We start from the raw sequence: 27,540 nt of genomic DNA, 5'->3' as shown, positions 1-27,540 counted from the left end.
TCACATTTCCACAAACTTCAAAGTGTTTCCTTTCAAATAATACCAAGAATATGCATATCCTTGCTTCAGGTCCTGAGCTACTGGCAGTTAGATTTGGGTATGTCATTTCAGGTCCTGAGCTACTGGCAGTTAGATTTGGGTATGTCATTTCAGGTCCTGAGCTACTGGCAGTTAGATTTGGGTATGTCATTTCAGGCGAAAATTGAAAAAAGGGTTAGATCCTTAAGAGGTTAATAAACTAACTAATTACTGGGAACTCTGTGTGAGAAAGAATGAGTGCATATGAGAGTGAAAGGGTGTGTGTAGCGTGAGAAAAAAAAAAGTGTGGTGAGAAAAAAAAAAAAGTGTGTGTAGCAAGAGAGAAAAACAGTGTGTGTGTGGGGAGTGAAAAAAGTGTGCGCTTCTTCAACTGCCAGGAGTAGAACAGTACATCTATTATCTAACCACATCTGTCTGACAGGACATTTAAAATGGAGGTTTGGCCCTGGGGGAAACAAGAGTGCTATGTACGGTATGAACATCCCTCCCTCACTTCAAGAACATTCAACACCTGAGGGGTAATACTACAAAGCAGGATCAACGAGCTAGCCGCCATCAATGTCAATTTAAAATCTGACTTTATTCATTCTTCGTAGAGAAGTCAAAAAAAAAAAAACTGATGAAATGGAGGCGAGGAACAGTGAGATAGGTAAAGGACAAAAACAGACAGACCAGAGAGAGAGAAAGAGAGGATTGGCTTATTTACAATCACCCCCCCCCCGACCAGAGAGACAGAGGGCCGGAGGGACAGATAAAGGGCTCTAGCAGGACCAGCTAGCAGCGTTACAGCAGTGGTTCTATAGTAGGATCAAGTCCACCTGGACTAGACACTGATCCAAGGCCAGATTGGTGTTCCTCCCCCTAAATCAGTAAGGTCATGGGGTAGGGGGCAGGTTTCGCTGATCCTAGACCTGTCTCTAAGTACGGGTCTGAAACCAGTCTCAGCTCACACCAGGGTTGAGTCTTCCAATGGCACCCTAATCCCTACGTAGTGCACTACAGAGGGAATAGGGTGCCATTTCAGACGCAGACCAGCATATTATATATATATTCCAAACATCACCAGAGACTAGGCCCTCGAGTCCCAAATGGCACGCTACCCTATTCCCTAGATAGTACACTACTTTTGACGAGAGCGTCTAAAGTAGTGCACTGTGTAGGGAATAGGGTGCCATTTGGGACATCAACCCTGGGTCTGCTTCTCTAAACTCCAGTTTCTTCTACAGTTTCAGTGCAATCTTAAAAATGAGACAGAAGCAGGGATCTAAAAAGGTCAAGGAGCAGCGGCAACAGCAGCCTTCTGAAACAATACTGACACTACCTACCCCTCATCAGTATGTCCATTACACCAACCATCCTCACTGGGAGACTGACTTGTATTATATATTGGTTTTGTGATGGTATTACATGTGTGGGGTGTTTGATAATAATCATACGCAATATTGCTAGAGGTTTCTGTTCAGTAGTCTTTCACTAGAGTATTACTGACAGTGACTGGCATCTTAAACACGTTCATACAGGCTCTACAGACAGACACACGTGTGTGTGTGTGTGCGCGTTGTAACGTTTCAGTGTGGTCTACTGGTGAACTAAAGCCCTGACCGACGTGGCGACTGACTGCATGCATGGGAGGATAGGTGGGAAAACACTTCCTGTTGAAAAACAAATCCCGCCAGGTGATTGGTTGGTTAGGTGACAGGGGTCAGAGGTCAAGGGGGGAGAGAGAGCGTGTGTAGAGTTGGTCTGAGCAGACTGAGGAAGTACACAAGTACTTAGTTGAAGCTTATTTTCTTTTACGTTCCATCTACTGGTTTCTTCTTCCTCTTTTCTCTCGTTCGTCTCGTCTCACAGATCCCCTCTTCTTCCCTTTCTTTCTATTCATTCTTCTTCTCCTTCTGTTTCAGCAGTTTGTTGATCTCTCTCTTGGCCATGCCAGCGTACTTGCTGATGACGCCATGCTGGTTCAGACCAGGAAGCAGGAGCAGGAAACTCACTGGGGACACAGGAAACAAAGAGTCACTACATGTCCTCATGTAGTGTAGCCATGAGTGTACCAATAATATCTATTTTGGTGGGAGCAGCTGACCAATCAGACCGGTTTAACGGTCAGTCTGATTGACCAACTGTCATATTCCCTGAGCAAGGAGGACCAAACAACACAGGATACTGCTTAAAGAAGGGCTGTTTTCATTAGTGCATAATGTATCAAACCATAGCAAAACCAGCCTCTCTTATTGGACAAGCTCAGGTTAGTCCCTCCACCACTGAGCCGTTCGGTTCCTAACGGGTCTATTAAACTATACAGTGCATTCGGAAAGTATTCAGACCCCTTCACGTATGTTACATTACAGCCTTATTCTAAAATGGTTTAAAATTGTCCCCCCCCCCCCCCCTCAATCTACACACAATACCCCATAATGACAAAGCTAAAACAGGTTTTTAGAAATGTTTGCAAATGTATAAAAAAAGGAAATATCATTTACATAAGTATTCAGACCCTTTACTCAGTACTTTGTTGAAGCACCTTTGGCAGCAATTACAGCCTTGAGTCTTCTTGGGTATGACGCTACAAGCTTGGCACACCTGTATTTGGGGAATTTCTCCCATTCTTCTCTGCAGATCCTCTCAAGCTCTATCAGGTTGGATGGGGAGCGTCGCTGCACAGCTAATTTCAGGTCTCTCCAGAGATGTTAGATCGGGTTCAAGTCCGGGCTCTGGCTGGGCCACTCAAGGACATTCAGAGACTTGTCCTGAAGCCACTCCTGCGTTGTCTTGGCTGTGTGCTTAGGGTCATTGTCCTGTTGGAAGGTGAACCTTCACCCCAGTCTGAGGTCCTGAGCGCTCTGAAGCAGGTTTTCATCAAGGATCTCTCTGTACTTTGCGCTGTTCATCCTTCCCTCGATTCTGACTAGTCTCCCAGTCCCTGCCGCTGAAAAACATCCCCACAGCATGATAATGCCACCACCATGCTTCACCGTAGGGATGGTGCCAGGTTTCCTCCAGATGTGACGCTTAGCATTCAGGCCAAAGAGTTCAATCTTGGTTTCATCAGACCAGAGAATCTTGTTTCATGGTCGGAGAGTCCTTTAGGTGCCTTTTGGCAAACCCCAAACGGGCTGTCATGTGCCTTTTACTGAGGAATGGCTTCTGTCTGGCCACTACCATAAAGGCCTGATTGGTGGAGTGCTGCAGAGATCGTTGTCCTTCTGGAAGGTTCCCCCATCTCCACAGAGGAACTCTTGAGCTCTGTCAGAGTGACCATCGGGTTCTTGGTCACCTCCCTGACCAAGGCCCTTCTCCCCCGATTGCTCAGTTTGGCCAGGCGGCCAGCTCTAGGAAGAGTCCTGGTGATTCCAAACTTCTTCCATTTAAGAATGATGGAGGCCACTGTATTCTTGGGGACCTTCAATGCTGCAGAAATGTTTTGGTATCCTTCCCCAGATCTGTGCCTCGACACAATCCTGTCTCAGAGCACTACGGACAATTCCTTCAACCTCATGGCTTGGTTTTTGCTCCGACATGCACTGTCAACTGTGGGACCTTATAGACAGGTGTGTGCCTTTCTAAATCATTTCCAATCAATTGAATTTACCACAGGTGGCCTCCAATCAAGTTGTAGAAACATCAAGGAAGATCAATGGAAACAGGATGAACCTGAGCTCATAAAGGGTCGGAATACTCATGTAAATAAGGTATGTTTTTTAAATAAATTAGCAAAAATGTATTAAAAACGTTTCACTTTGTCATTATGGGGTATTGTGTATAGAGATTGACGAGGAAAACAAATAATGTAATCAATTTTAGAATAAGGCTGTAACGTAACAGTGTGGAAAAAGTCGAGGGGTCTGAATACTTTCTGAATGCACATCTATAAAACAATCCATCTACTCCACGTTTACCGGAACAATGTCTCACCACATTTAAACAAGTCAGGATTCTGGAGGAGTTTCTCTGTCTGGCAAACTGGGTAAAAAAAAAAAAGACTAGGTTTGCCTCACAAACGGCACACTATTCCCTATGTAGTGCACTACTTTTGACCAGAGCCCTATGGGGTTCCCCTAATAGGGTTCCATTTGGGACTCATTATGATATATAACCCTTTCTCTAAGCAGTATGGGGCCCTTGTGCTTGTCTGTTATAGCTACTCAGTCAGACCAATAATTAGCCAAAGTCTCCGATGATGTTTGGAATATATATAGCTAATGCTGGGTCTCAGTTTGAAATCGCACCCTATTCCCTATATAGTGCACTATCCCTATAGGCCCTGGTCAAAAAGTAGAACACTATATAGTGAATAGGGTGCCAATCAATACTTGTTGTGCTGGCCTGGTATGCAAAGACATTTAACAAACAAATGTATAAACCAAGTAACATTTGCGTCAGATTTGACTCATGTTGGGAAACATCCATAAACTGACAGGCTGTGTATCCAAAATGGTGCCCTATTCCCTATGTAGTGCACTACTTTAGACCAGGACCTATAGAGAACAGGATGCCGTTTGGGACACGGCCAAGGAGATACACTCCACTTCCCTTATTGCCAACCTTTGTACATCCTTCCTATGTAGTCACTTCTCTAGTGGGGTCAGGTGGTTTAACTGTCATAATCTGTACTATACCAGCAGGAGAAACCAGAAGAGAGAGCAGCTACTGCTTGTATTAACCTGATTGGACCAGAATACCAGAAGAACATCAGGACTTTGTGAAATAATGCAGCAATGAGTAAGCTACAGTACTGGAACCCTTTGGCCGAGTTAGCCATTAGCCCAGGTGGGTTTAGTACAGGTTGGCCGAGTTAGCCATTAGCCCAGGTGGGTTTAGTACAGGTTGGCCGAGTACAGGTAGGTAGTGTCTTCAGAAAGTATTCATACCCCTTGACTTATTCCACATTTTGTTGTGTCTACACACAATACCCCATAATGAGAAAATGAAAACATGTTTTTAGTCATGTTTACAAATGTATAAAAATGAAATACAGAAATCTCATTTACATAAGTATTCACACCCCTGAGTCAATAGACGTTAGAATCACCTTTGGCAGAGATGACAGCTGTGAGTCTTTCTGGGCAAGTCTAAGAGCTTTGTAAACCTGGACCCATTATTATTTTCAAAATTCTTCAAGCTCTGTCAAATTGGTTGTTTATCATTGCTAGACAACCATTTCAAGTCTTGCTATAGATTTTCAAGCAGATTTAAGTCAAAACTAACTGCCACTCAGGAACATTCACCGTATTCTTAGTAAGAAACTCCAGTGTAGATTTGGCCTTGTGTTTTAGGTTATTGTCCTGCTGAAAGGTTAATTAATCTCAGTGTCTGGTGGAAAGCAGACTGAACCAGGTTTTCCCTCTAGGATTTAGCCTGTGCTTAGCTCCATTCAGTTTATTTTTTAATCCAGAAAAACTCCCCAGTCCTTAACGATTACAAGCATACCCATAACATGATGCAGCCACCACTATGCTTGAAAATATGGAGAATGGTACTCAGTAATGTGTTGTGTTGGATTTGCCCCAAACATAACAGTTTGTATTCAGGAAAAAAAGTGAATTGCTTTGCCACATTCTTTGCAGTATTACTTTAGTGGCTTGTTGCGAACAGGATGCATGTTTTGGAATATTTTTTACTCTGTACAGGCTACCTTCTTTTCACTTAGGTTAGTATTGTGGAGTAACTACAATGTTGTTGATCCATCCTCAGTTTACTCCTATCACAGCCATTAAACTAACTGTTTTAAAGTCACCATTGGTCTCATGGTGAAATCCCTGAGCGGTTTCATTCCTCTCCTGCAACTGAGTTAGGAAGGATGCCTGTATCTTTGTAGTGACTGGGTGTATTGATACACCATCCAAAGTGTAATTAATAACTTCATCATGCTCAAAAAGGGACATTCAATGTCAGCTTTTTTTAAAACCCATCTACCAATAGGTGCCCTTCTTTATGAGGCATTGGAAAACCTCCCTTGTCTTTGTGTTTGAATCTGTGTTTGAAATTCACTGCTCGACTGAGGGACCTTGCAGATAATTGTATGTAATAGATGAGGTAGTCATTCAAAAATCCCATTAAACACTATTATTGCACACCGAGTGAGTCCATGCAACTTGTGAAGCACATTTTTACTCCTAAACTTTAGGCTTGCCATAACAAAGGGGTTGAATACCTATTGACTAAAGACATTTCCGCTTTTAATTTTAATAAATGTGCCAACAAAAAAAAACGACATAATTCCACTTTGACATTATGGGGTACTGTGTGTAGATCAGTGACACAAAATCTCAATTTAATCCAGTCAAGGTGTGTGAATACTTTCTGAAGGCACTGTAAGTAGGGTACAGGTAGGATGGTAGGGTACAGGTAGGACGGTAGGGTACAGGTTGGGAGGTGGGGTGGTACAGGTAGGGAGGTAGGGTACAGGTAGGGAGGTGGGGTGGTACAGGTAGGGAGGTGGGAGGGTACAGGTAGGGAGGTAGGGTACAGGTAGGGAGGTAGGGTGGTACAGGTAGGGAGGTAGGGTACAGGTAGGGAGGTAGGGTACAGGTAGGGAGGTAGGGTACAGGTAGGGAGGTGGGGTGGTACAGGTAGGGAGGTAGGGTGGTACAGGTAGGGAGGTGGGGTGGTACAGGTAGGGAGGTGGGAGGGTACAGGTAGGGAGGTGGGAGGGTACAGGTAGGGAGGTGGGGTGGTACAGGTAGGGAGGTGGGAGGGTACAGGTAGGGAGGTGGGGTGGTACAGGTAGGGAGGTAGGGTGGTACAGGTAGGGAGGTGGGGTGGTACAGGTAGGGAGGTACAGGTAGGGAGGTAGGGTACAGGTAGGGAGGTGGGGTGGTACAGGTAGGGAGGTGGGGTGGTACAGGTAGGGAGGTGGGAGGGTACAGGTAGGGAGGTGGGGTGGTACAGGTAGGGAGGTGGGAGGGTACAGGTAGGGAGGTGGGGTGGTACAGGTAGGGAGGTAGGGTGGTACAGGTAGGGAGGTGGGGTGGTACAGGTAGGGAGGTACAGGTAGGGAGGTAGGGTACAGGTAGGGAGGTGGGGTGGTACAGGTAGGGAGGTACAGGTAGGGAGGTAGGGTACAGGTAGGGAGGTAGGGTGGTACAGGTAGGGAGGTGGGGTGGTACAGGTAGGGAGGTAGGGTGGTACAGGTAGGGAGGTGGGAGGGTACAGGTAGGGAGGTAGGGTACAGGTAGGGAGGTGGGGTGGTACAGGTAGGGAGGTAGGGTGGTACAGGTAGGGAGGTGGGGTGGTACAGGTAGGGAGGTACAGGTAGGGAGGTAGGGTACAGGTAGGGAGGTGGGGTGGTACAGGTAGGGAGGTACAGGTAGGGAGGTGGTACAGGTAGGGAGGTGGGGTGGTACAGGTAGGGAGGTAGGGTGGTACAGGTAGGGAGGTGGGAGGGTACAGGTAGGGAGGTACAGGTAGGGAGGTGGTACAAGTAGGGAGGTGGTACAGGTAGGGAGGTAGGGTGGTACAGGTTGGGAGGTGGTACAGGTAGGGAGGTAGGGTACAGATTGGGAGGGGACAGGCAGGGAGGTAGGGTGGTACAGGTAGGGAGGTAGGGAACAGGTAGGGAGGTAGGGTACAGGTAGGGAGGGGACAGGCAGGGAGGTAGGGTGGTACAGGTTGGGAGGTAGGGTACAGGTTGGGAGGGGACAGGCAGGTGTTGGTACGTACCAATCAGGTAGGTGAGGAAAAGGTTGTGGACCTGCTGTCCCATCCAGGCCACCGTCACCAGACTGCTGATCACCGACGCAAAGTACTGTGGGAAGACAACCAGAAGTGACATCACTACAGGTTAAACCAGAAACAGATGCAGCTTGGCGTTGACGGGAGAGACCAACCCATTGGTTGACTTCCTGCCCGACTACGTTGCAGACACATGCCAGATCTCAGAACGCCTGGATAGGTAGTTAACATTTTAACTAACCACGTCATAATGCCCCGCCCCCTTTGTTTTCCCCCCGTTGGGACACAGGCAGGAGGTGAAGAGGAAGATTACATGAGAACAGAAGAAACATCCATCTGAGCTGTGCTACACTGACGTCTGTAGCCATGAAGTGCTTTGAAAGGCTGGTCATGGCTCACATCAACAGCATTATCCCAGAAACCCTAGACCCACTCCAATTTGCATACCGCCCCAACAGATCCACAGATGATGCAATCTCTATTGCACTCCACACTGCCCTTTCCCACCTGGACAAGAGGAACACCTACGTGAGAATGCTATTCATTGACTACAGCTCAGCGTTCAACACCATAGTGCCCTCTAAGCTCATCACTAAGCTAAGGATCCTGGGACTAAACACCTCCCTCTGCAACTGGATCCTGGACTTCCTGACGGGCCGCCCCCAGGTGGTAAGGGTAGGTAACAACACATCTGCCACACTGATCCTCAACACGGGGGCCCCTCAGGGGTGCGTGCTCAGTCCCCTCCTGTACTCTCTGTTCACCCATGACTGCATGGCCAGGCACGACTCCAACACCATCATTAAGTTTGCCGACGACACAACAGTGGTAGGCCTGATCACCGACAACGAAGAGACAGCCTATAGGGAGGAGGTCAGAGACCTGGCCGTGTGGTGCCAGGACAACAACCTCTCCCTCAACGTGACCAAGACAAAGGAGATGATTGTGGACTACAGGAAAAAAAAGAGGACTGAGCACGCCCCCATTCTCATCGACGGGGCTGTAGTGGAACAGGTTGAGAGCTTCAAGTTCCTTGGTGTCCACATCACCAACGAACTATCATGGTCCAAACACACCAAGACAGTCGTGAAGAGGGCACGACAAAGCCTATTCCCCCTCAGGAGACTGAAAAGATTTGGCATGGGTCCTCAGATCCTCAAAAAATTATACAGCTGCACCATCGAGAGCATCCTGACTGGTTGCATCACCGCCTGGTATGGCAACTGCTTGGCCTCCGACCGCAAGGCACTACAGAGGGTAGTGCGTACGGCCCAGTACATCACTGGGGCCAAGCTTCCTGCCATCCAGGACCTCTATACCAGGCGGTGTCAGAGGAAGGCCCTCAAAATTGTCAAAGACTCCAGCCACCCTAGTCATAGACTGTTCTCTCTGCTACCGCACGGCAAGCGGTACCGGAGTGCCAAGTCTAGGTCCAAAAGACTTCTCAACAGCTTCTACCCCCAAGCCATAAGACTCCTGAACAGCTAATCATGGCTACCCGGACTATTTGCACTGCCCCCCCCACCCCATCCTTTTTACGCTGCTGCTACTCTGTTAATAATTTATGCATAGTCACTTTAACTCTACCCACATGTACATATTACTTCAACTACCTCAACTAGCCGGTGCCCCGCACATTGACTCTGCACCGGTACCCCCCCTGTATATATAGCCTCCCTACTGTTATTTTACTTCTGCTCTTTTTTTCTCAACACTTTTTTTGTTGTCGTTTTATTTTTACTTTTTTTGTTAAAAATAAATGCACTGTTGGTTAAGGGCTGTAAGTAAGCATTTCACTGTAATGTCTGCACCTGTTGTATTCGGCGCATGTGACCAATAAAATTTGATTTGATTTGATTTAACCTGTGCTTCACAGCAGCCTAATTTACAGCAAGCTAAATGGAGCAGCAGGCTGAATCAGCTAACATGCGAGAGATACAGAGAGAGACCCTGTTCTAAAACAAGACAGATACAGAGAGACCCTGTTCTAAAACAAGACAGATACAGAGAGACCCTGTTCTAAAACAAGACAGATACAGAGAGACCCTGTTCTAAAACAAGACAGATACAGAGAGACCCTGTTCTAAAACAAGACAGATACAGAGAGACCCTGTTCTAAAACAAGACAGATACAGAGAGACCCTGTTCTAAAACAAGACAGATACAGAGAGACCCTGTTCTAAAACAAGACAGATACAGAGAGACCCTGTTCTAAAACAAGACAGATACAGAGAGACCCTGTTCTAAAACAAGACAGATACAGAGAGACCCTGTTCTAAAACAAGACAGATACAGAGAGACCCTGTTCTAAAACAAGACAGATACAGAGAGACCCTGTTCTAAAACAAGACAGATACAGAGAGACCCTGTTCTAAAACAAGACAGATACAGAGAGACCCTGTTCTAAAACAAGACAGATACAGAGATACCCTGTTCTAAAACAAGACAGATACAGAGAGACCCTGTTCTAAAACAAGACAGATACAGAGAGACCCTGTTCTAAAACACACAGATACAGAGAGACCCTGTTCTAAAACAGACGGCAGATGGAAAGATGGAGACCCTGTTCTAAAACACACAGCAGAGCTAAAGTGGGACTGTGTGTTTACCATCTTGGGTTTCTCCTCCTTGAGGGCGAAGAGTCTTTTCCACCAGCCCAGGACACGACGCTGAGTCTTCACCAGGTTACCACAGATCTCATGGAAACGCTGCTGCTGCTCTGAAGACCTGGAGGGAGGGAGGAGGGGGAGAGGAGAGGAGGAGAGGAGAGGGAGGGAGGAGGGGGAGAGGAGAGGAGGAGAGTGAGGGAGGAGGAAGGGGGAGGAAAGAAAGAGATAGTATTATTATATCCAAGACCAGTCCTTTTATTCAGTCAACAGCTATCCCTCCATCCATCTGAACAGGAACACTTGATCAGAACCGGTTCAGTAGAATGAGTTGAGCCTATCAGATATCATATGGTCCCATTGACAAGGCAGTTGGGGAAGTGCCCTTCATTTCTGCTGAGCCACAACTACCTATTTCAGGCTCAGGTCAGAACATGGCCTTATGAACCAGCAGGACTCACACTGACAGACACTAACATAGACCCAGTGTGTGTGTGTGTGTGTGTGTGTGTGTGTGTGTGTAGGGCTTGTATGTATGCAGGTCCTCTGAGTGAGTGTATGCGTGTGCATGGATGTGTCTGCAAACCCTGCTCTAAAGCCATCTCCCTTCACAGCTCTAATGGGCTACAGAGATATGCCTCTAAATCCTCTAAAGGGCTACAGAGATATGCCTCTAAATCCTCTAAAGGGCTACAGAGATATGCCTCTAAATCCTCTAAAGGGCTACAGAGAGATACCTCTAAATCCTCTAATGGGCTACAGAGATATGCCTCTAAATCCTCTAAAGGGCTACAGAGAGATACCTCTAAATCCTCTAATGGGCTACAGAGATATGCCTCTAAATCCTCTAAAGGGCTACAGAGAGATGCCTCTAAATCCTCTAAAGGGCTACAGAGAGATGCCTCTAAATCCTCTAATGGGCTACAGAGAGATACCTCTAAATCCTCTAAAGGGCTACAGAGAGATACCTCTAAATCCTCTAATGGGCTACAGAGAGATACCTCTAAATCCTCTAAAGGGCTACAGAGAGATTCCTCTAAAGGGCTACAGAGAGATACCTCTAAATCCTCTAATGGGCTACAGAGAGATACCTCTAAATCCTCTAAAGGTCTACAGAGATATGCCTCTAAATCCTCTAAAGGGCTACAGAGAGATACCTCTAAATCCTCTAATGGGCTACAGAGAGATACCTCTAAATCCTCTAAAGGGCTACAGAGATATGCCTCTAAATCCTCTAAAGGGCTACAGAGAGATACCTCTAAATCCTCTAATGGGCTACAGAGAGATACCTCTAAATCCTCTAATGGGCTACAGAGAGATACCTCTAAATCCTCTAAAGGGCTACAGAGATATGCCTCTAAATCCTCTAAAGGGCTACAGAGAGATACCTCTAAATCCTCTAATGGGCTACAGAGAGATACCTCTAAATCCTCCCCCACTGATCTCCTTTCCTTCCAAAGGTCAGAGGGCGGCAGGTAGCCTAGAGGTTAAGAGCGTTGGGCCAGTAACCGAAAGGTCGCTGTTTGAGTCCCCGAGCAGACTAGGTGAAAATCTGTCGATGTGCCCTTAAGCAAGGCACTTATCCCTAATTACTCCTGTAAGTAGCTTTGGATAAGAGCGATCCTATATCTTTTCCCTAAGGGACAGACAGTCAGTCTGTGCATAGGACAAGGGCTGGAGACAGTGTCTAAGACTGGGACTCAGGTCAGGGGCTTGGCCTAGGGCAGAACCACTACCGGCATCTGATACACCCCATCAACTTCAGACTGGGGGTAGACTTGGGCGGTATACCGGGGGTATTTTGAAGTACCGCCGGTATGATTTTTAAAATTTGAGCCAGTTTGTTTACAATGAGCACATGGAGCAAACGTGACAATCCATTGTTGAGCAGCACTCTAACACCAGTCGCTTATAGTTAGATAAATATCTTATAACTAAAAGATGTACCAAATACATTTTCTCCAGCTCAGGGTTCCAGCTATGCATTTGGTTTGCTAACTTGCTAGCTATAACATTAGAAGGCTAGTTTGCAATATCAAGGTTATTGTGGTCCTCTGTAGCTCAATTGGTAGAGCATGGCGCTTGTAACGCCAGGGTAGTGGGTTCGATCCCCGGGACCACCCATACGTAAAAATGTATGCGCACATGACTAAGTCGCTTTGGATAAAAGCGTCTGCTAAATGGCATATTATTATATATTATTCTTGGTTACAGCAGAGAATAAATCCTCTTCTGGATCAAGTGTGAGTAGCTTTTTGAGATAGCTGTACACATTAATGAGCTGGTTTGTCAGTCCTTGCATTTCGTTTATGTTTGCTTGTTAGCATTTAGCTCGCATCTGTGATGGAAATTCGCTAGTACTTTGTTAGCATACATTATTTTATCATTTGGAAAGAAATAGCGCCCCGTGTGTGCACTGCTGGAAATACCGTGTACCCGGTATGGTACAGGAACTGTATGAAGGTATGTAAATCTGGATACCGCCCAACCCTAGGCTGGGACTGCTAACAAACAGCCAAGTCAGGCTATGGCTGGGACTGAGACTGGGGACAGCGGCTGTGTCTAAGTCTGGGTCTAGAGCGGTGGTCAGGGTCTATGGCTGGGACTGAGACTGGGGACAGCGGCTGTGTCTAAGTCTGGGTCTAGAGCGGTGGTCAGGGTCTAGGACAGGGAATGGGGCTGGGTCACTAGACATCCGACACCAACTACAGACTGGTGCTAGAGACAGTACTGATACACCACTAACTACAGACTGGTGCTAGAGACAGGAGACAGTCCTGATACACCACAAACTACAGACTGGTGCTAGAGACAGTACTGATACAACACTAACTACAGACTGGTGCTAGAGACAGTACTGATACACCACAAACTACAGACTGGTGCTAGAGACAGGAGACAGTACTGATACACCACTAACTACAGACTGGTGCTAGAGACAGTACTGATACACCACAAACTACAGACTGGTGCTAGAGACAGTCCTGATACACCACTAACTACAGACTAGTGTTAGAGACAGTCTTGATACACCACTAACTACAGACTGGTGCTAGAGACAGGAGACAGTACTGATACACCACTAACTACAGACTGGTGCTAGAGACAGGGGACAGTACTGATACACCACTAACTACAGACTGGTGCTAGAGACAGTACTGATACACCACTAACTACAGACTGGTGCTAGAGACAGTACTGATACACCACTAACTACAGACTGGTGCTAGAGACAGTACTGATACACCACAAACTACAGACTGGTGCTAGAGACAGTCCTGATACACCACTAACTACAGACTAGTGTTAGAGACAGTCTTGATACACCACTAACTACAGACTGGTGCTAGAGACAGGAGACAGTACTGATACACCACTAACTACAGACTGGTGCTAGAGACAGGGGACAGTACTGATACACCACTAACTACAGACTGGTGTTAGAGACAGGAGACAGTCCTGATACACCACTAACTACAGACTGGTGCTAGAGACAGTCCTGATACACCACTAACTACAGACTGGTGCTAGAGACAGTACTGATACACCACTAACTACAGACTGGTGCTAGAGACAGTACTGATACACCACTAACTACAGACTGGTGCTAGAGACAGTCCTGATACACCACTAACTACAGACTGGTGTTAGAGACAGTACTGATACACAACTAACTACAGACTGGTGCTAGAGACAGGGGACAGTCCTGATACACCACTAACTACAGACTGGTGCTAGAGACAGTCCTGATACACCACTAACTACAGACTGGTGCTAAAGCCAGGAGACAGTACTGATACACCACTAACTACAGACTGGTGCTAGAGACAGTCCTGATACACCACTAACTACAGACTGGTGTTAGAACAGGAGACAGTACTGATACACCACTAACTACAGACTGGTGTTAGAGACAGTACTGATACACCACTAACTACAGACTGGTGTTAGAGAAAGGAGACAGTACTGATACACCACTAACTACAGACTGGTGCTAGAGACAGTCCTGATACACCACTAACTACAGACTGGTGTTAGAGACAGGAGACAGTCCTGATACACCACTAACTACAGACTGGTGCTAGAGACAGTCTTGATACACCACTAACTACAGACTGGTGTTAGAGAAAGGAGACGGTCCTGATACAACACTAACTACAGACTGGTGTTAGAGACAGGGGACAGTACTGATACACCACTAACTACAGACTGGTGTTAGAGACAGTACTGATACACCACCAACTACAGACTGGTGCTAGAGACAGTACTGATACACCACTAACTACAGACTGGTGCTAGAGCCAGGAGACAGTACTGATACACCACTAACTACAGACTGGTGCTAGAGACAGTACTGATACACCACTAACTACAGACTGGTGTTAGAGACAGTACTGATACACAACTAACTACAGACTGGTGCTAGAGACAGTCCTGATACACCACTAACTACAGACTGGTGCTAGAGACAGGGGACAGTCCTGATACACCACTAATTACAGACTGGTGGTAGAGACAGTCCTGATACACCACTAACTACAGACTGGTGCTAGAGACAGGAGACAGTCCTGATACACCACTAACTACAGACTGGTGTTAGAGACAGGAGACAGTCCTGATACACCACTAACTACAGACTGGTGTTAGAGAAAGGAGACGGTCCTGATACACCACTAACTACAGACTGGTGCTAGAGACAGTACTGATACACCACCAACTACAGAGTGGTGTTAGAGACAGTACTGATACACCACTAACTACAGACTGGTGCTAGAGACAGTCCTGATACACCACTAACTACAGACTGGTGCTAGAGACAGTCCTGATACACCACTAACTACAGACTGGTGCTAGAGACAGGGGACAGTACTGATACACCACTTACTACAGACTGGTGCTAGAGACAGTACTGATACACCACTAACTACAGACTGGTGCTAGAGACAGTCCTGATACACCACTAACTACAGACTGGTGCTAGAGACAGGGGACAGTCCTGATACACCACCAACTACAGACTGGTGCTAGAGACAGTCCTGATACACCACTAACTACAGACTGGTGCTAGAGACAGGGGAAAGTACTGATACACCACTAACTACAGACTGGTGCTAGAGACAGTCCTGATACACCACTAACTACAGACTGGTGCTAGAGACAGGGGACAGTCCTGATACACCACCAACTACAGACTGGTGCTAGAGACAGTCCTGATACACCACTAACTACAGACTGGTGCTAGAGACAGGGGACAGTACTGATACACCACTAACTACAGACTGGTGTTAGAGACAGTACTGATACAACACTAACTACAGACTGGTGCTAGAGACAGGGGACAGTCCTGATACACCACTAACTACAGACTGGTGCTAGAGACAGTCCTGATACACCACCAACTACAGACTGGTGCTAGAGACAGTCCTGATACACCACCAACTACAGACTGGTGCTGGAGACAGTCCTGATACTCCACCAACTACAGACTGGTGCTAGAGACAGTCCTGATACACCACTAACTACAGACTGGTGCTAGAGACAGGGGACAGTCCTGATACACCACTAACTACAGACTGGTGCTAGAGACAGTCCTGATACACCACTAACTACAGACTGGTGCTAGAGACAGGGGACAGTCCTGATACACCACTAACTACAGACTGGTGTTAGAGACAGTACTGATACACCACCAACTACAGACTGGTGCTAGAGACAGTACTGATACACCACTAACTACAGAGTGGTGTTAGAGACAGTACTGATACACCACTAACTACAGACTGGTGCTAGAGACAGTCCTGATACACCACTAACTACAGACTGGTGCTAGAGACAGGGGACAGTACTGATACACCACTAACTACAGACTGGTGCTAGAGACAGTACTGATACACCACTAACTACAGACTGGTGTTAGAGACAGTACTGACACACCACTAACTACAGACTGGTGCTAGAGACAGTCCTGATACACCACTAACTACAGACTGGTGCTAGAGACAGTACTGATACACCACTAACTACAGACTGGTGCTATAGACAGTACTGATACACCACTAACTACAGACTGGTGCTAGAGACAGTCCTGATACACCACTAACTACAGACTGGTGCTAGAGACAGTACTGATACCCCACTAACTACAGACTGGTGCTAGAGACAGTCCTGATACACCACTAACTACAGACTGGTGCTAGAGACAGTACTGATACACCACTAACTACAGACTGGTGCTAGAGACAGTCCTGATACACCACTAACTACAGACTGGTGCTAGAGACAGTACTGATACACCACTAACTACAGACTGGTGCTAGAGACAGTACTGATACAACACTAACTACAGACTGGTGCTAGAGACAGTACTGATACACCACTAACTACAGACTGGTGCTAGAGACAGTACTGATACACCACTAACTACAGACTGGTGCTAGAGACAGTCCTGATACACCACTAACTACAGACTGGTGCTAGAGACAGGAGACAGTCCTGATACAACACTAACTACAGACTGGTGCTAGAGACAGTCCTGATACAACACTAACTACAGACTGGTGCTAGAGACAGTCCTGATACACCACTAACTACAGACTGGTGCTAGAGACAGTCCTGATACACCACTAACTACAGACTGGTGCTAGAGACAGTACTGATACACCACTAACTACAGACTGGTGCTAGAGACAGGGGACAGTCCTGATACACCACTAACTACAGACTGGTGCTAGAGACAGTCCTGATACACCACTAACTACAGACTGGTGTTAGAGAAAGGAGACAGTCCTGATACACCACTAACTACAGACTGGTGCTAGAGACAGTCCTGATACACCACTAACTACAGACTGGTGCTAAAGACAGTCCTGATACACCACTAACTACAGACTGGTGCTAGAGACAGGAGACAGTCCTGATACACCACTAACTACAGACTGGTGCTAGAGACAGTACTGATACAACACTAACTACAGACTGGTGCACACACACACACAGCAGCACTGCTTTATAACTGTAATTAAAAGCTATTTATCACACCACCACCGCCTGGATCCTTTAGATGTACACCGGTGTCATGTTCCACTAATATCACACTATGTCCCCAAACGACACACCACCCCCCCAGAACCTCTACAAACACCCCCTACCTCCTGCCAACAACCCCTAAAGTCCTGCCACCCTCCCCCCTAAGCAGACACCCCCACCGTTTCACCCACAGATGATACCAAACTCCTCTGCCCTAGATATAACCCCCCACCCTGTACCCCAGATATACCCACCACCGTGTACCTCAGATATACCCTGTATCCCAAATATACCACCCTATAATCCTGATATACCCCACCCACCCTGTACCCCAGATATACCCCCCCTCCCCTCACCACTTGTTGGATCCGAAGACGCGGGGGGCGAGGGTGGGCACCAGGTAGTCAGACAGACACAGCAGCATGATAGAGCAGGACAGGCCGGTCAGCACCGACGGGTCCAGGTAGTAGATCATCCTGGAGAGAGGGAGGGAGGGAAGGAGAGGTAGAGAAAGACGGGGAAGAAAAAAAAAAAAGGAGAGAGGGTCAGACGTCTCAATTCCACTGCAGGTCAAAACAAAGTCAAGCGGCGACCAGAGAAATTAGGTCTTCTATCAAGGGTTACGTCTGAAAAGCTACATTTACTATACCGAACTAAAATTATAAATGCTACAATTTCAAAGATTTTACTGAGTTACAGTTCATATAAAGGAAATCAGTCAATTGAAATAAACTCATTAGGCCCTATGAATGGCACAACAATGGGCCTCAGGATCTCTGTGCATTCAAATGGCCATCGATAAAATGCAATGGTGTTCGTCGTCCGTAGCCTGCCCATACCATAACCCCACCGCGGGGCACTCTGTTCACCATGGTGACGTCAGCAAACCGCTCACCCACACGACGCCATTTGTAAGGCCGGTTGGACGTACCGCCAAATTCTCTAAAACGACTTTGGAAGCGGTTTATGGTAGAGAAATGAACATTCAATTCTCTGGCAAAAGCTCTGGTGGACATTCCTGCAGTCAGCATGCCAATTGCACGCTCCCTCAAAATCTGTGGCATTGTGTTGTGTGACAAAACTGCACATTTTAGAGTGGACTTTGACGTAAAAACTGCATGCATGGCCCTTATTCACAATCACAGATGCAAGTTTTGTTCAGGGCAGAAGTGAAGACAGTAGCCTAGCGTTACAGATGAGTTATACAGGGAGAAGTGAAGACAGTGGCCTAGCGTTACAGATGAGTTATACAGGGAGAAGTGAAGACAGTGGCCTAGCGTTACAGATGAGTTATACAGGGAGAAGAGAAGACAGTAGCCTAGCGTTACAGATGAGTTATACAGGGAGAAGTGAAGACAGTAACCTAGCGTTACAGATGAGTTATACAGGGAGAAGAGAAGACAGTAGCCTAGCGTTACAGATGAGTTATACAGGGAGAAGTGAAGATAGTGGCCTAGCGTTACAGATGAGTTATACAGGGAGAAGTGAAGACAGTGGCCTAGCGTTACAGATGGGTTATACAGGGAGAAGTGAAGACAGTGGCCTAGCGTTACAGATGAGTTATACAGGGAGAAGTGAAGACAGTGGCCTAGCGTTACAGATGAGTTATACAGGGAGAAGTGAAGACAGTAACCTAGCGTTACAGATGAGTTATACAGGGAGAAGTGAAGACAGTGGCCTAGCGTTACAGATGAGTTATACAGGGAGAAGTGAAGACAGTGGCCTAGCGTTACAGATGAGTTATACAGGGAGAAGACAGTAGCCTAGCGTTACAGATGAGTTATACAGGGAGAAGACAGTAACCTAGCGTTACAGATGAGTTATACAGGGAGAAGTGAAGACAGTGGCCTAGCGTTACAGATGAGTTATACAGGGAGAAGTGAAGACAGTGGCCTAGCGTTACAGATGAGTTATACAGGGAGAAGAGAAGACAGTAGCCTAGCGTTACAGATGAGTTATACAGGGAGAAGTGAAGATAGTGGCCTAGCGTTACAGATGAGTTATACAGGGAGAAGTGAAGACAGTGGCCTAGCGTTACAGATGAGTTATACAGGGAGAAGTGAAGACAGTGGCCTAGCGTTACAGATGAGTTATACAGGGAGAAGAGAAGACAGTAGCCTAGCGTTACAGATGAGTTATACAGGGAGAAGTGAAGACAGTAACCTAGCGTTACAGATGAGTTATACAGGGAGAAGAGAAGACAGTAGCCTAGCGTTACAGATGAGTTATACAGGGAGAAGTGAAGATAGTGGCCTAGCGTTACAGATGAGTTATACAGGGAGAAGTGAAGACAGTGGCCTAGCGTTACAGATGAGTTATACAGGGAGAAGTGAAGACAGTGGCCTAGCGTTACAGATGAGTTATACAGGGAGAAGTGAAGACAGTGGCCTAGCGTTACAGATGAGTTATACAGGGAGAAGTGAAGACAGTGGCCTAGCGTTACAGATGAGTTATACAGGGAGAAGACAGTAACCTAGCGTTACAGATGAGTTATACAGGGAGAAGTGAAGACAGTGGCCTAGCGTTACAGATGGGTTATACAGGGAGAAGTGAAGACAGTGGCCTAGCGTTACAGATGAGTTATACAGGGAGAAGAGAAGACAGTGGCCTAGCGTTACAGATGGGTTATACAGGGAGAAGAGAAGACAGTAGCCTAGCGTTACAGATGAGTTATACAGGGAGAAGAGAAGACAGTGGCCTAGCGTTACAGATGGGTTATACAGGGAGAAGAGAAGACAGTGGCCTAGCGTTACAGATGAGTTATACAGGGAGAAGAGAAGACAGTAACCTAGCGTTACAGATGAGTTATACAGGGAGAAGACAGTAGCCTAGCGTTACAGATGAGTTATACAGGGAGAAGTGAAGACAGTGGCCTAGCGTTACAGATGAGTTATACAGGGAGAAGTGAAGACAGTAACCTAGCGTTACAGATGAGTTATACAGGGAGAAGACAGTGGCCTAGCGTTACAGATGAGTTATACAGGGAGAAGTGAAGACAGTGGCCTAGCGTTACAGATGAGTTATACAGGGAGAAGTGAAGACAGTGGCCTAGCGTTACAGATGAGTTATACAGGGAGAAGTGAAGACAGTAACCTAGCGTTACAGATGAGTTATACAGGGAGAAGTGAAGACAGTGGCCTAGCGTTACAGATGAGTTATACAGGGAGAAGTGAAGACAGTAACCTAGCGTTACAGATGAGTTATACAGGGAGAAGTGAAGACAGTGGCCTAGCGTTACAGATGAGTTATACAGGGAGAAGTGAAGACAGTAACCTAGCGTTACAGATGAGTTATACAGGGAGAAGACAGTGGCCTAGCGTTACAGATGAGTTATACAGGGAGAAGTGAAGACAGTGGCCTAGCGTTACAGATGAGTTATACAGGGAGAAGTGAAGACAGTGGCCTAGCGTTACAGATGAGTTATACAGGGAGAAGTGAAGACAGTAGCCTAGCGTTACAGATGAGTTATACAGGGAGAAGTGAAGACAGTGGCCTAGCGTTACAGATGAGTTATACAGGGAGAAGAGAAGACAGTAACCTAGCGTTACAGATGAGTTATACAGGGAGAAGACAGTGGCCTAGCGTTACAGATGAGTTATACAGGGAGAAGACAGTGGCCTAGCGTTACAGATGAGTTATACAGGGAGAAGACAGTAGCCTAGCGTTACAGATGAGTTATACAGGGAGAAGTGAAGACAGTGGCCTAGCGTTACAGATGAGTTATACAGGGAGAAGATAGTAGCCTAGCGTTACAGATGAGTTATACAGGGAGAAGTGAAGATAGTAGCCTAGCGTTACAGATGAGTTATACAGGGAGAAGAGAAGACAGTAGCTTAGCGTTACAGATGAGTTATACAGGGAGAAGACAGTAGCCTAGCGTTACAGATGAGTTATACAGGGAGAAGACAGTGGCCTAGCGTTACAGATGAGTTATACAGGGAGAAGACAGTGGCCTAGCGTTACAGATGAGTTATACAGGGAGAAGTGAAGACAGTAACCTAGCGTTACAGATGAGTTATACAGGGAGAAGACAGTGGCCTAGCGTTACAGATGAGTTATACAGGGAGAAGACAGTGGCCTAGCGTTACAGATGAGTTATACAGGGAGAAGACAGTGGCCTAGCGTTACAGATGAGTTATACAGGGAGAAGACAGTGGCCTAGCGTTACAGATGAGTTATACAGGGAGAAGTGAAGACAGTAGCTTAGCGTTACAAACATGTCTGACAACGAAATACTCACGAGAGATTAAGAAAACCACTGTAAGGGCGCTGATGGGGTCGTCATTATTTGAGCCCGAGCATGGCCGTGGGAAGATGTTTTGGGGTGGGGGTATTTTTCTCCCCGCACCGCTGACCAGTATTTTTTTGGGGGGGGTGCAGCAGCACCCCTACATCCCGCGGCTATGAGCCCGAGTACGACGATGAAGAAGAGGCTAATTGAGCTTCGTACGGCCGCCACCGCTCTAGCCACCGAGGCTACAGCGGGACCACAGCCCCACCCCATCCCCAGGATGAACGCAGATGGATGGTGCAGTTGTGGCAACTGTGCTCCAATGCCAACTCATTAAAGAATGCTTATGCTGCAGAGAATTTGATTGATGAGGAGCAGTTCGTTTGCTTTCGCGACCACAGGGATCTTGCTGCCCACATCAACTCCGGTGTCCTGGAAACATTTGTCCGGATCCCGAAAAGAAAACTGGAGACACAACCCCGTTTCAGCTGAACCAAATGGACAGTTATCCACCGTTAGATCCTGTCACCGCTCCGGCACCTGCTCAACCACTTTCTACCTGAACTGGAACCGTTTTGGTTTATAGATTATTTTTTGTTGCCACCCACTGCTTGGACTGTTGTTTTGGGAAGAGCCTTTAAGCGTTTCACACCTACACAATGAATGCAGAGTGCAGTTAGACATGTTTACATGGTACACACACTAAATATTGAGGTTTGGGTTTGACAAAATACAGGTACAGTAGCTGATGTAACAGGAAAGACGGTACTTTATATTACATTTTAGTCATTTAGCAGACGCTCTTATCCAGAGCGACTTACAGTTAGTGAGTGCATTCATTTTCATACTGGCCCCCCGTGGGAAACGAACCCACAACTCTGGCGTTGCAAGCGCCATGCTCTACCAACTGAGCTACAGGGGGCCACACTAGGCATAATGTCTTAAAGAGTGATGTACATGCATGACATTTTATAATAAGAGCTATAAAGTCAAATTGGGTTTATCCATTCATTCAAGTTCTTTAAGTACCAGTCAGTAGCAGTTGTAGCTTGTTCCCTGCCCACATTTTCATACGCCAAATTATTTTTGTAATGTGTATTGACCAAGAAAAAAAACTTCCACCTTAACACACAAGTCAAGTGACAACACGGTTTATAAAAATCGGTTAAACTTTTTTGTTATGGCCATTGTGCTAAAAGTAATTATACTGTTCGGACATTCATTTCCCCTATCGACATGGGGAGAGGGTACATATAAAGTAGTGATGTTAACCGCTAATCAGTTAGCTGCCGAAAATATATTTGACAGTCATGCTCATCAGTCTATAGGTTCATTTTCATCATTTATTTGGGGGTTGGGGAGCCTTCCACTTACACTGCGTTTTCAAAATACCCCTCCATATAGCCCCCTCCATTTAGCCCCCTCCATATAGCCCCCAAGAGAGGCATAATAAATCATGTTAAACTGTGTAGAATTGCAGGAAATGCGTTTTAAATTCTGGGGGACCTGGAGCTGCTTGCTTGTCAAGACATGAACATTATTTACAGACATCACTTGTTGGTTAAATAAAAGGAAGAAATAAAAAAGAATGTTGTAATAATTACATTTTGTAGTCTATATTAATTCCCGAAGCTGTTAAGTAGCCATGTCGTTTATTTATTTACATCATTTAGCAGACGCTCTTATCCAGAGCGACTTTTATCAGCTGAATATCAACTGTCGGGTGGCGAGAGCACGCAACTCCTCACACCGCTGATTGCTGTGTGGAAAGAAATGTGTTGTAATAAGCCTAGTCACCGGGCAGAATTCCTAAACGCAATCTTGGGAAAACAGTTTTGATGGTAATTACTGAAAAGAGGTGGATCCCAGCTATCCAGGGCTGTATGATTTTATTTCTCCAATTGGCAGTGTTTCACAATACGAGTGTCTAGCATGACAATAGAGTAACCGCCGGAAGCACATCGGCCATTCGAATGCATAAACGGTAGGCCTACACTCACTTCAAAATGTCCCTTCTCTGTGTGGTGTGTGTGTGTGTGTGTGTGTCCCTTCTCTGTGTGGTGGGTGTGTGTGTGTGTCCCTTCTCTGTGTGGTGTGTGTCCCTTCTCTGTGTGGTGTGTGTGTCCCTTCTCTGTGTGGTGTGTGTGTGTGTGTGTCCCTTCTCTGTGTGTGTGTGTGTGTGTGTCCCGTGTGTGTGTGTGTGTGTGTGTGTGTGTCCCTTCTCTGTGTGGTGTGTGTGTGTGTCCCTTCTCTGTGTGGTGTGCAGTGTTAATGTAGCAAATAATTATAATGACTGCAACACCCTGCTGGAGCCACCATGCTGCTACAGGTAAAGGTGATCATGCTGACTGCAACACCCTGCTGGAGCCACCATGCTGCTACAGGTAAAGGTGATCATGCTGACTGCAACATCCTGCTGGAGCCACCATGCTGCTACAGGTAAAGGTGATCATGCTGACTGCAACATCCTGCTGGAGCCACCATGCTGCTACAGGTAAAGGTGATCATGTTGATTGCGTGTATGTGTGAGTTCTACTCACATGAAGAGCAGTGTGGTGGCTGCCATCAGGGCTCCAGGGAACCATGGTTTCTTCCAGCGCAGCACCTGGTCCCCAGCCAGGATCACCTCTCCCCAGCCCTGCAGCTGCTCCTCCAGCTGGGCCGTCTCCTGGGCCTGGGGCAGGGAGCACGCCAGAGCCACACACACAGGGAGACACACAGAGACAGAGGTTAGGGAGTAGCCTTGTACGAGCCAGAACGGCCGATAAGACAGGAGCTTATCTCCTGTTTTTTGTAGAGTGAGGCAGCTTGATGTACAAGTACACCCACTGGACAGGACGCTAGTCTATTGCAGAGCCATGGGGTTAAGGTCAGTTTAAATGATACACAAATCCCCAGCTCCCGACATAGAAAGTAGCAATTTGACCAGTCTGATTAATAGTCCCCCAAGGTGAGTGAAAACGTAGCCTGATAACAGGACGGGTTGAAAAAGGACTCCAGATTCACTGGTGGACTCTGAAGAAAAGCCAGCCAACTCTCAGCCAGACAACTCTGAACTCCAATTCACATATAGTTGACAGTTTAGCCTATTAATCTAAAGAGCTCTAATCTAAGGCTGAGCACCAAATGGTACCATATTCCTTATAGGCTCTGGTCAAACGTAGTGCACTATATAGGGACTAGGGTTCAGACTGCACCACAGAAATACCACTGTTTAATTCCTCAAGGCTAGCTAATACCTTAAGCCCTGCTGACTTCCAAACATCCATCTACCACTATCAGTTCCCTCCCAAGTGGCGCAGCAGTCTAAGGCACCGCATCTCTCAGTGCTAGAGGCCTCACTAGACCCTGGTTTGATTCCAGGCTGTATCACAATCTGGCCGTGATTGGGAGTCCCATAGGGTGGTGCACAACTGGCCCAGCGTCGGCCGGGTTAGGCCGGCATTTTAAATAAGAATTTGTTCTTAACTGACCTGCCTGGTTAAATAAAGGTTAAATTAATCAAAAAAAGAAATAAAAAAAATTGGCAGCTGAGCAGAGCTACGGGGTTGAGGAAAACAGAGGTGTCCTTGTGAATGGTCGGGGAAGTGAAATAATCCCACATTGTCTTCATACAGCCATCTCATTCCAAGGGCACTAAACACCATGCCGTCTCATGACGCACAGCCAGCCAGGAAAAGGCATAGCTATTAACGTTACAGACTTGTTTTCGAGACAGATCATCATCGTGGTCCATCCTAGTTGTCAGTTGATCCTCTGTGGTAGATTTGTTTAGTGGTTAAATGTAATCAATGACAGACGAGGCCCGACTGCCGCATCTGAGAGGTATCGTTAAGCTGTCAAAGCACAATTTGACTGAAAACAATTTCAACCAGATTCTAGGGCGTTCACTCACTGCTCTAGAACAGCAGTTCAAACTTTTTCCCCACGCACAGCACGTCTTTCTATGGTCACACTGTTTTTGCAGTTTTAAAGCTAATTTTCTTGCAATTCTATACATTTTGTCATGTCTAATGTGTATTCATGTGATTTGAATGACTCGAACATTACAAAATCTATGGGCTAAAAATACCTAGCTAAAAAAACGTTAGTTGACATGGGATAGTCTGGACATTACTTACAAGTTATAAATAGCTCTAAGAAATGCAATGACTGACATGACAAGTGGGAAACTGATGATGCAATACCCAATTTAGAAATTGCACCTTGTGTTCTACTATTACAACTTTCAGCAGTAAGTTGAAAGCAGGACTGAGTTCCTTAAAATACAAATAAAAACATAGGGGGGGAGGGGGGGGGGGGGGGCTCCCCCAACAGTTTGGGAACCACTGCTCGAGAATGTAGTGAAATACAGATAAATTCAAGAGGGTGCAACTAAATTAATGTCTAAACCTAGTTTAGCCCATGTCACTATGAATCACATACAATTAATAATTAGATTGTTCTCTACAATATTACTACCTAATATGCTTGTACTTAAGTGTTGATTAAATGATAACGTTAGTATGTAGTGACCTTCGCTAGTTCTCTTCCATTTTTCGCCATTGGGAGACGGTAACGTCTGCGCTTTGGACCAATCAAAATCAACTTGATACCCTCGTCATATTCATCCCCCAGATCCGTGGCTTTCTATTCCTCTAACCCTGGTCAATCAAATGTTGAGAGGGGCCGTTTCTATGGCAATCTAAAAGGTTAGACTAAGACATTCACTATGAAAACATGAACCGTTTTCCGGGGAGGGTAGATATTGCAATTCTGTTTTAGCGTTGTTAATTAATATGATCCATTTGGTTTTCTATTCCGCGTTTATCACACACGAACCTGCAGCCAATAGCTAGCTTGTCAGTTGACGTTGGAATTTAGCACCGTTCTGCCAACGGTCGGAGCAGTGACCACTTCTGACCATGGTCTTCATTACACTATTCACTCTAATCATGCTACATTCTCTGAGTAAATCGTCTAACTTTTGAACTATATCTTAGTTATCTTTCTGTGGCTGATCAAATAGTTAAGGTAGCGCAATGTTGGGAATTCCACACGATACAAATTAGCCAGACATTAGGCTCGCTCGGATTGCCAGCTGAACGTCTGTCACATTTAAAATAACCTTACTGCCAGCTGCTCTGTTGGGTAGCCAGTCAAATAAACACAGCTAGCTGTATGCTAGTTAAAAGACCGCCTTTCATCAATTAGCGATCTCATGCGTTAACAGCTAGTTAACTAAATAATAAGCAATAATGTTAGCTAAAAGGCCAATATTAGACTACATAACTAATGTTGTTGGCGTAGCTAACGTTATCGGCCTATGTAAAATGATATAGGCCGTCTAACAAACCATGACTTGGTTAATTCACTCAGACGGGCAGATTAAAGATTGAATGTGTTGTTGGGCACGGTTTTCATTTTCACTGATCCTTCTTCGCTAGCAAGCTACGTCCAACTAATGCTAGCATAGCTGGCTAATTGTTAGCATTAAGGCCGTTGACAGCAAGAGTCAAGCAACACTACGACGTTAACTAGCTTAGGAACAAAGGCTTGTCAAGTCGAAGGTGGGATAACGTTACTTACGAGTACGTTCGCGCTTTTGTTGTCTCCCTCTGCCATAACTAGCGGTTGTTTAATCTTACGATGTTTTAAAGGCAAATTTGAAACGACCCAGGGACGCAGCAGACGCCTCCCTCTCGTCTTTGTGGCTCTTGCAGGTTTCACAAACCAACCGCTAGCTGCCTGGCAGGATGTTTTTTTTAACACGTACAAAAAAAACGCGTCATGGCTAAAGGCTTTATGGGTAATGTAGTTCACGCCACTTTTCTCGGCCTCGCCCAAAATAAAACCCCTCAGCTGACATTTATGACCCAATTCATTTAAAATCAATAAACCGTTTGTTTCGCAGGAGGAAACTCCTACCACAAGGAAATTAGTAGAAAGAGCAATAATTTAATTGGCGAAACTCTGACCAATTTC

General features: G+C 46.1%; 1 protein-coding gene across 1 annotated transcript; it reads right to left on the bottom strand.

Moving 5' to 3' along the window:
* Nucleotides 1-600: 600 nt before the first annotated feature.
* Nucleotides 601-27,295, bottom strand: LOC311104254 (ADP-ribosylation factor-like protein 6-interacting protein 1). The gene is made up of 6 exons (XM_084146018.1): nt 27,145-27,295; nt 24,117-24,250; nt 17,702-17,821; nt 10,323-10,440; nt 7,702-7,786; nt 601-2,032 (listed from the first exon to the last, which is right to left on the bottom strand). The coding sequence occupies exons 1-6, from the start codon at nt 27,178-27,180 to the stop codon at nt 1,914-1,916; spliced, it is 612 nt and encodes a 203-aa protein (XP_084002144.1). The 5' UTR covers nt 27,181-27,295; the 3' UTR covers nt 601-1,913.
* Nucleotides 27,296-27,540: the final 245 nt, after the last annotated feature.

The sequence above is a fragment of the Coregonus lavaretus genome (genome assembly GCF_964263955.1).
Source record: "Coregonus lavaretus genome assembly, chromosome: 28".
NCBI lineage: Eukaryota > Metazoa > Chordata > Actinopteri > Salmoniformes > Salmonidae > Coregonus > Coregonus lavaretus.
The sequence above is the reverse complement of the archived record's forward strand: the minus strand, read 5'-3'. Positions and strand labels throughout refer to the sequence as shown.

Excerpts from the sequence above, each read along its gene's own strand:
- LOC311104254 (XM_084146018.1), bottom strand. The coding sequence starts at position 27,180 with ATGGCAGAGGGAGACAACAAAAGCGCGAACGTACTC. Across the intron at positions 24,251-27,144 it reads ACAAAAGCGCGAACGTACTC|GCCCAGGAGACGGCCCAGCT; the intron begins GTAAGTAACGTT and ends TCCCTGCCCCAG. Across the intron at positions 7,787-10,322 it reads AGGAGGAGAAACCCAAGATG|TACTTTGCGTCGGTGATCAG; the intron begins GTAAACACACAG and ends GTCTTCCCACAG.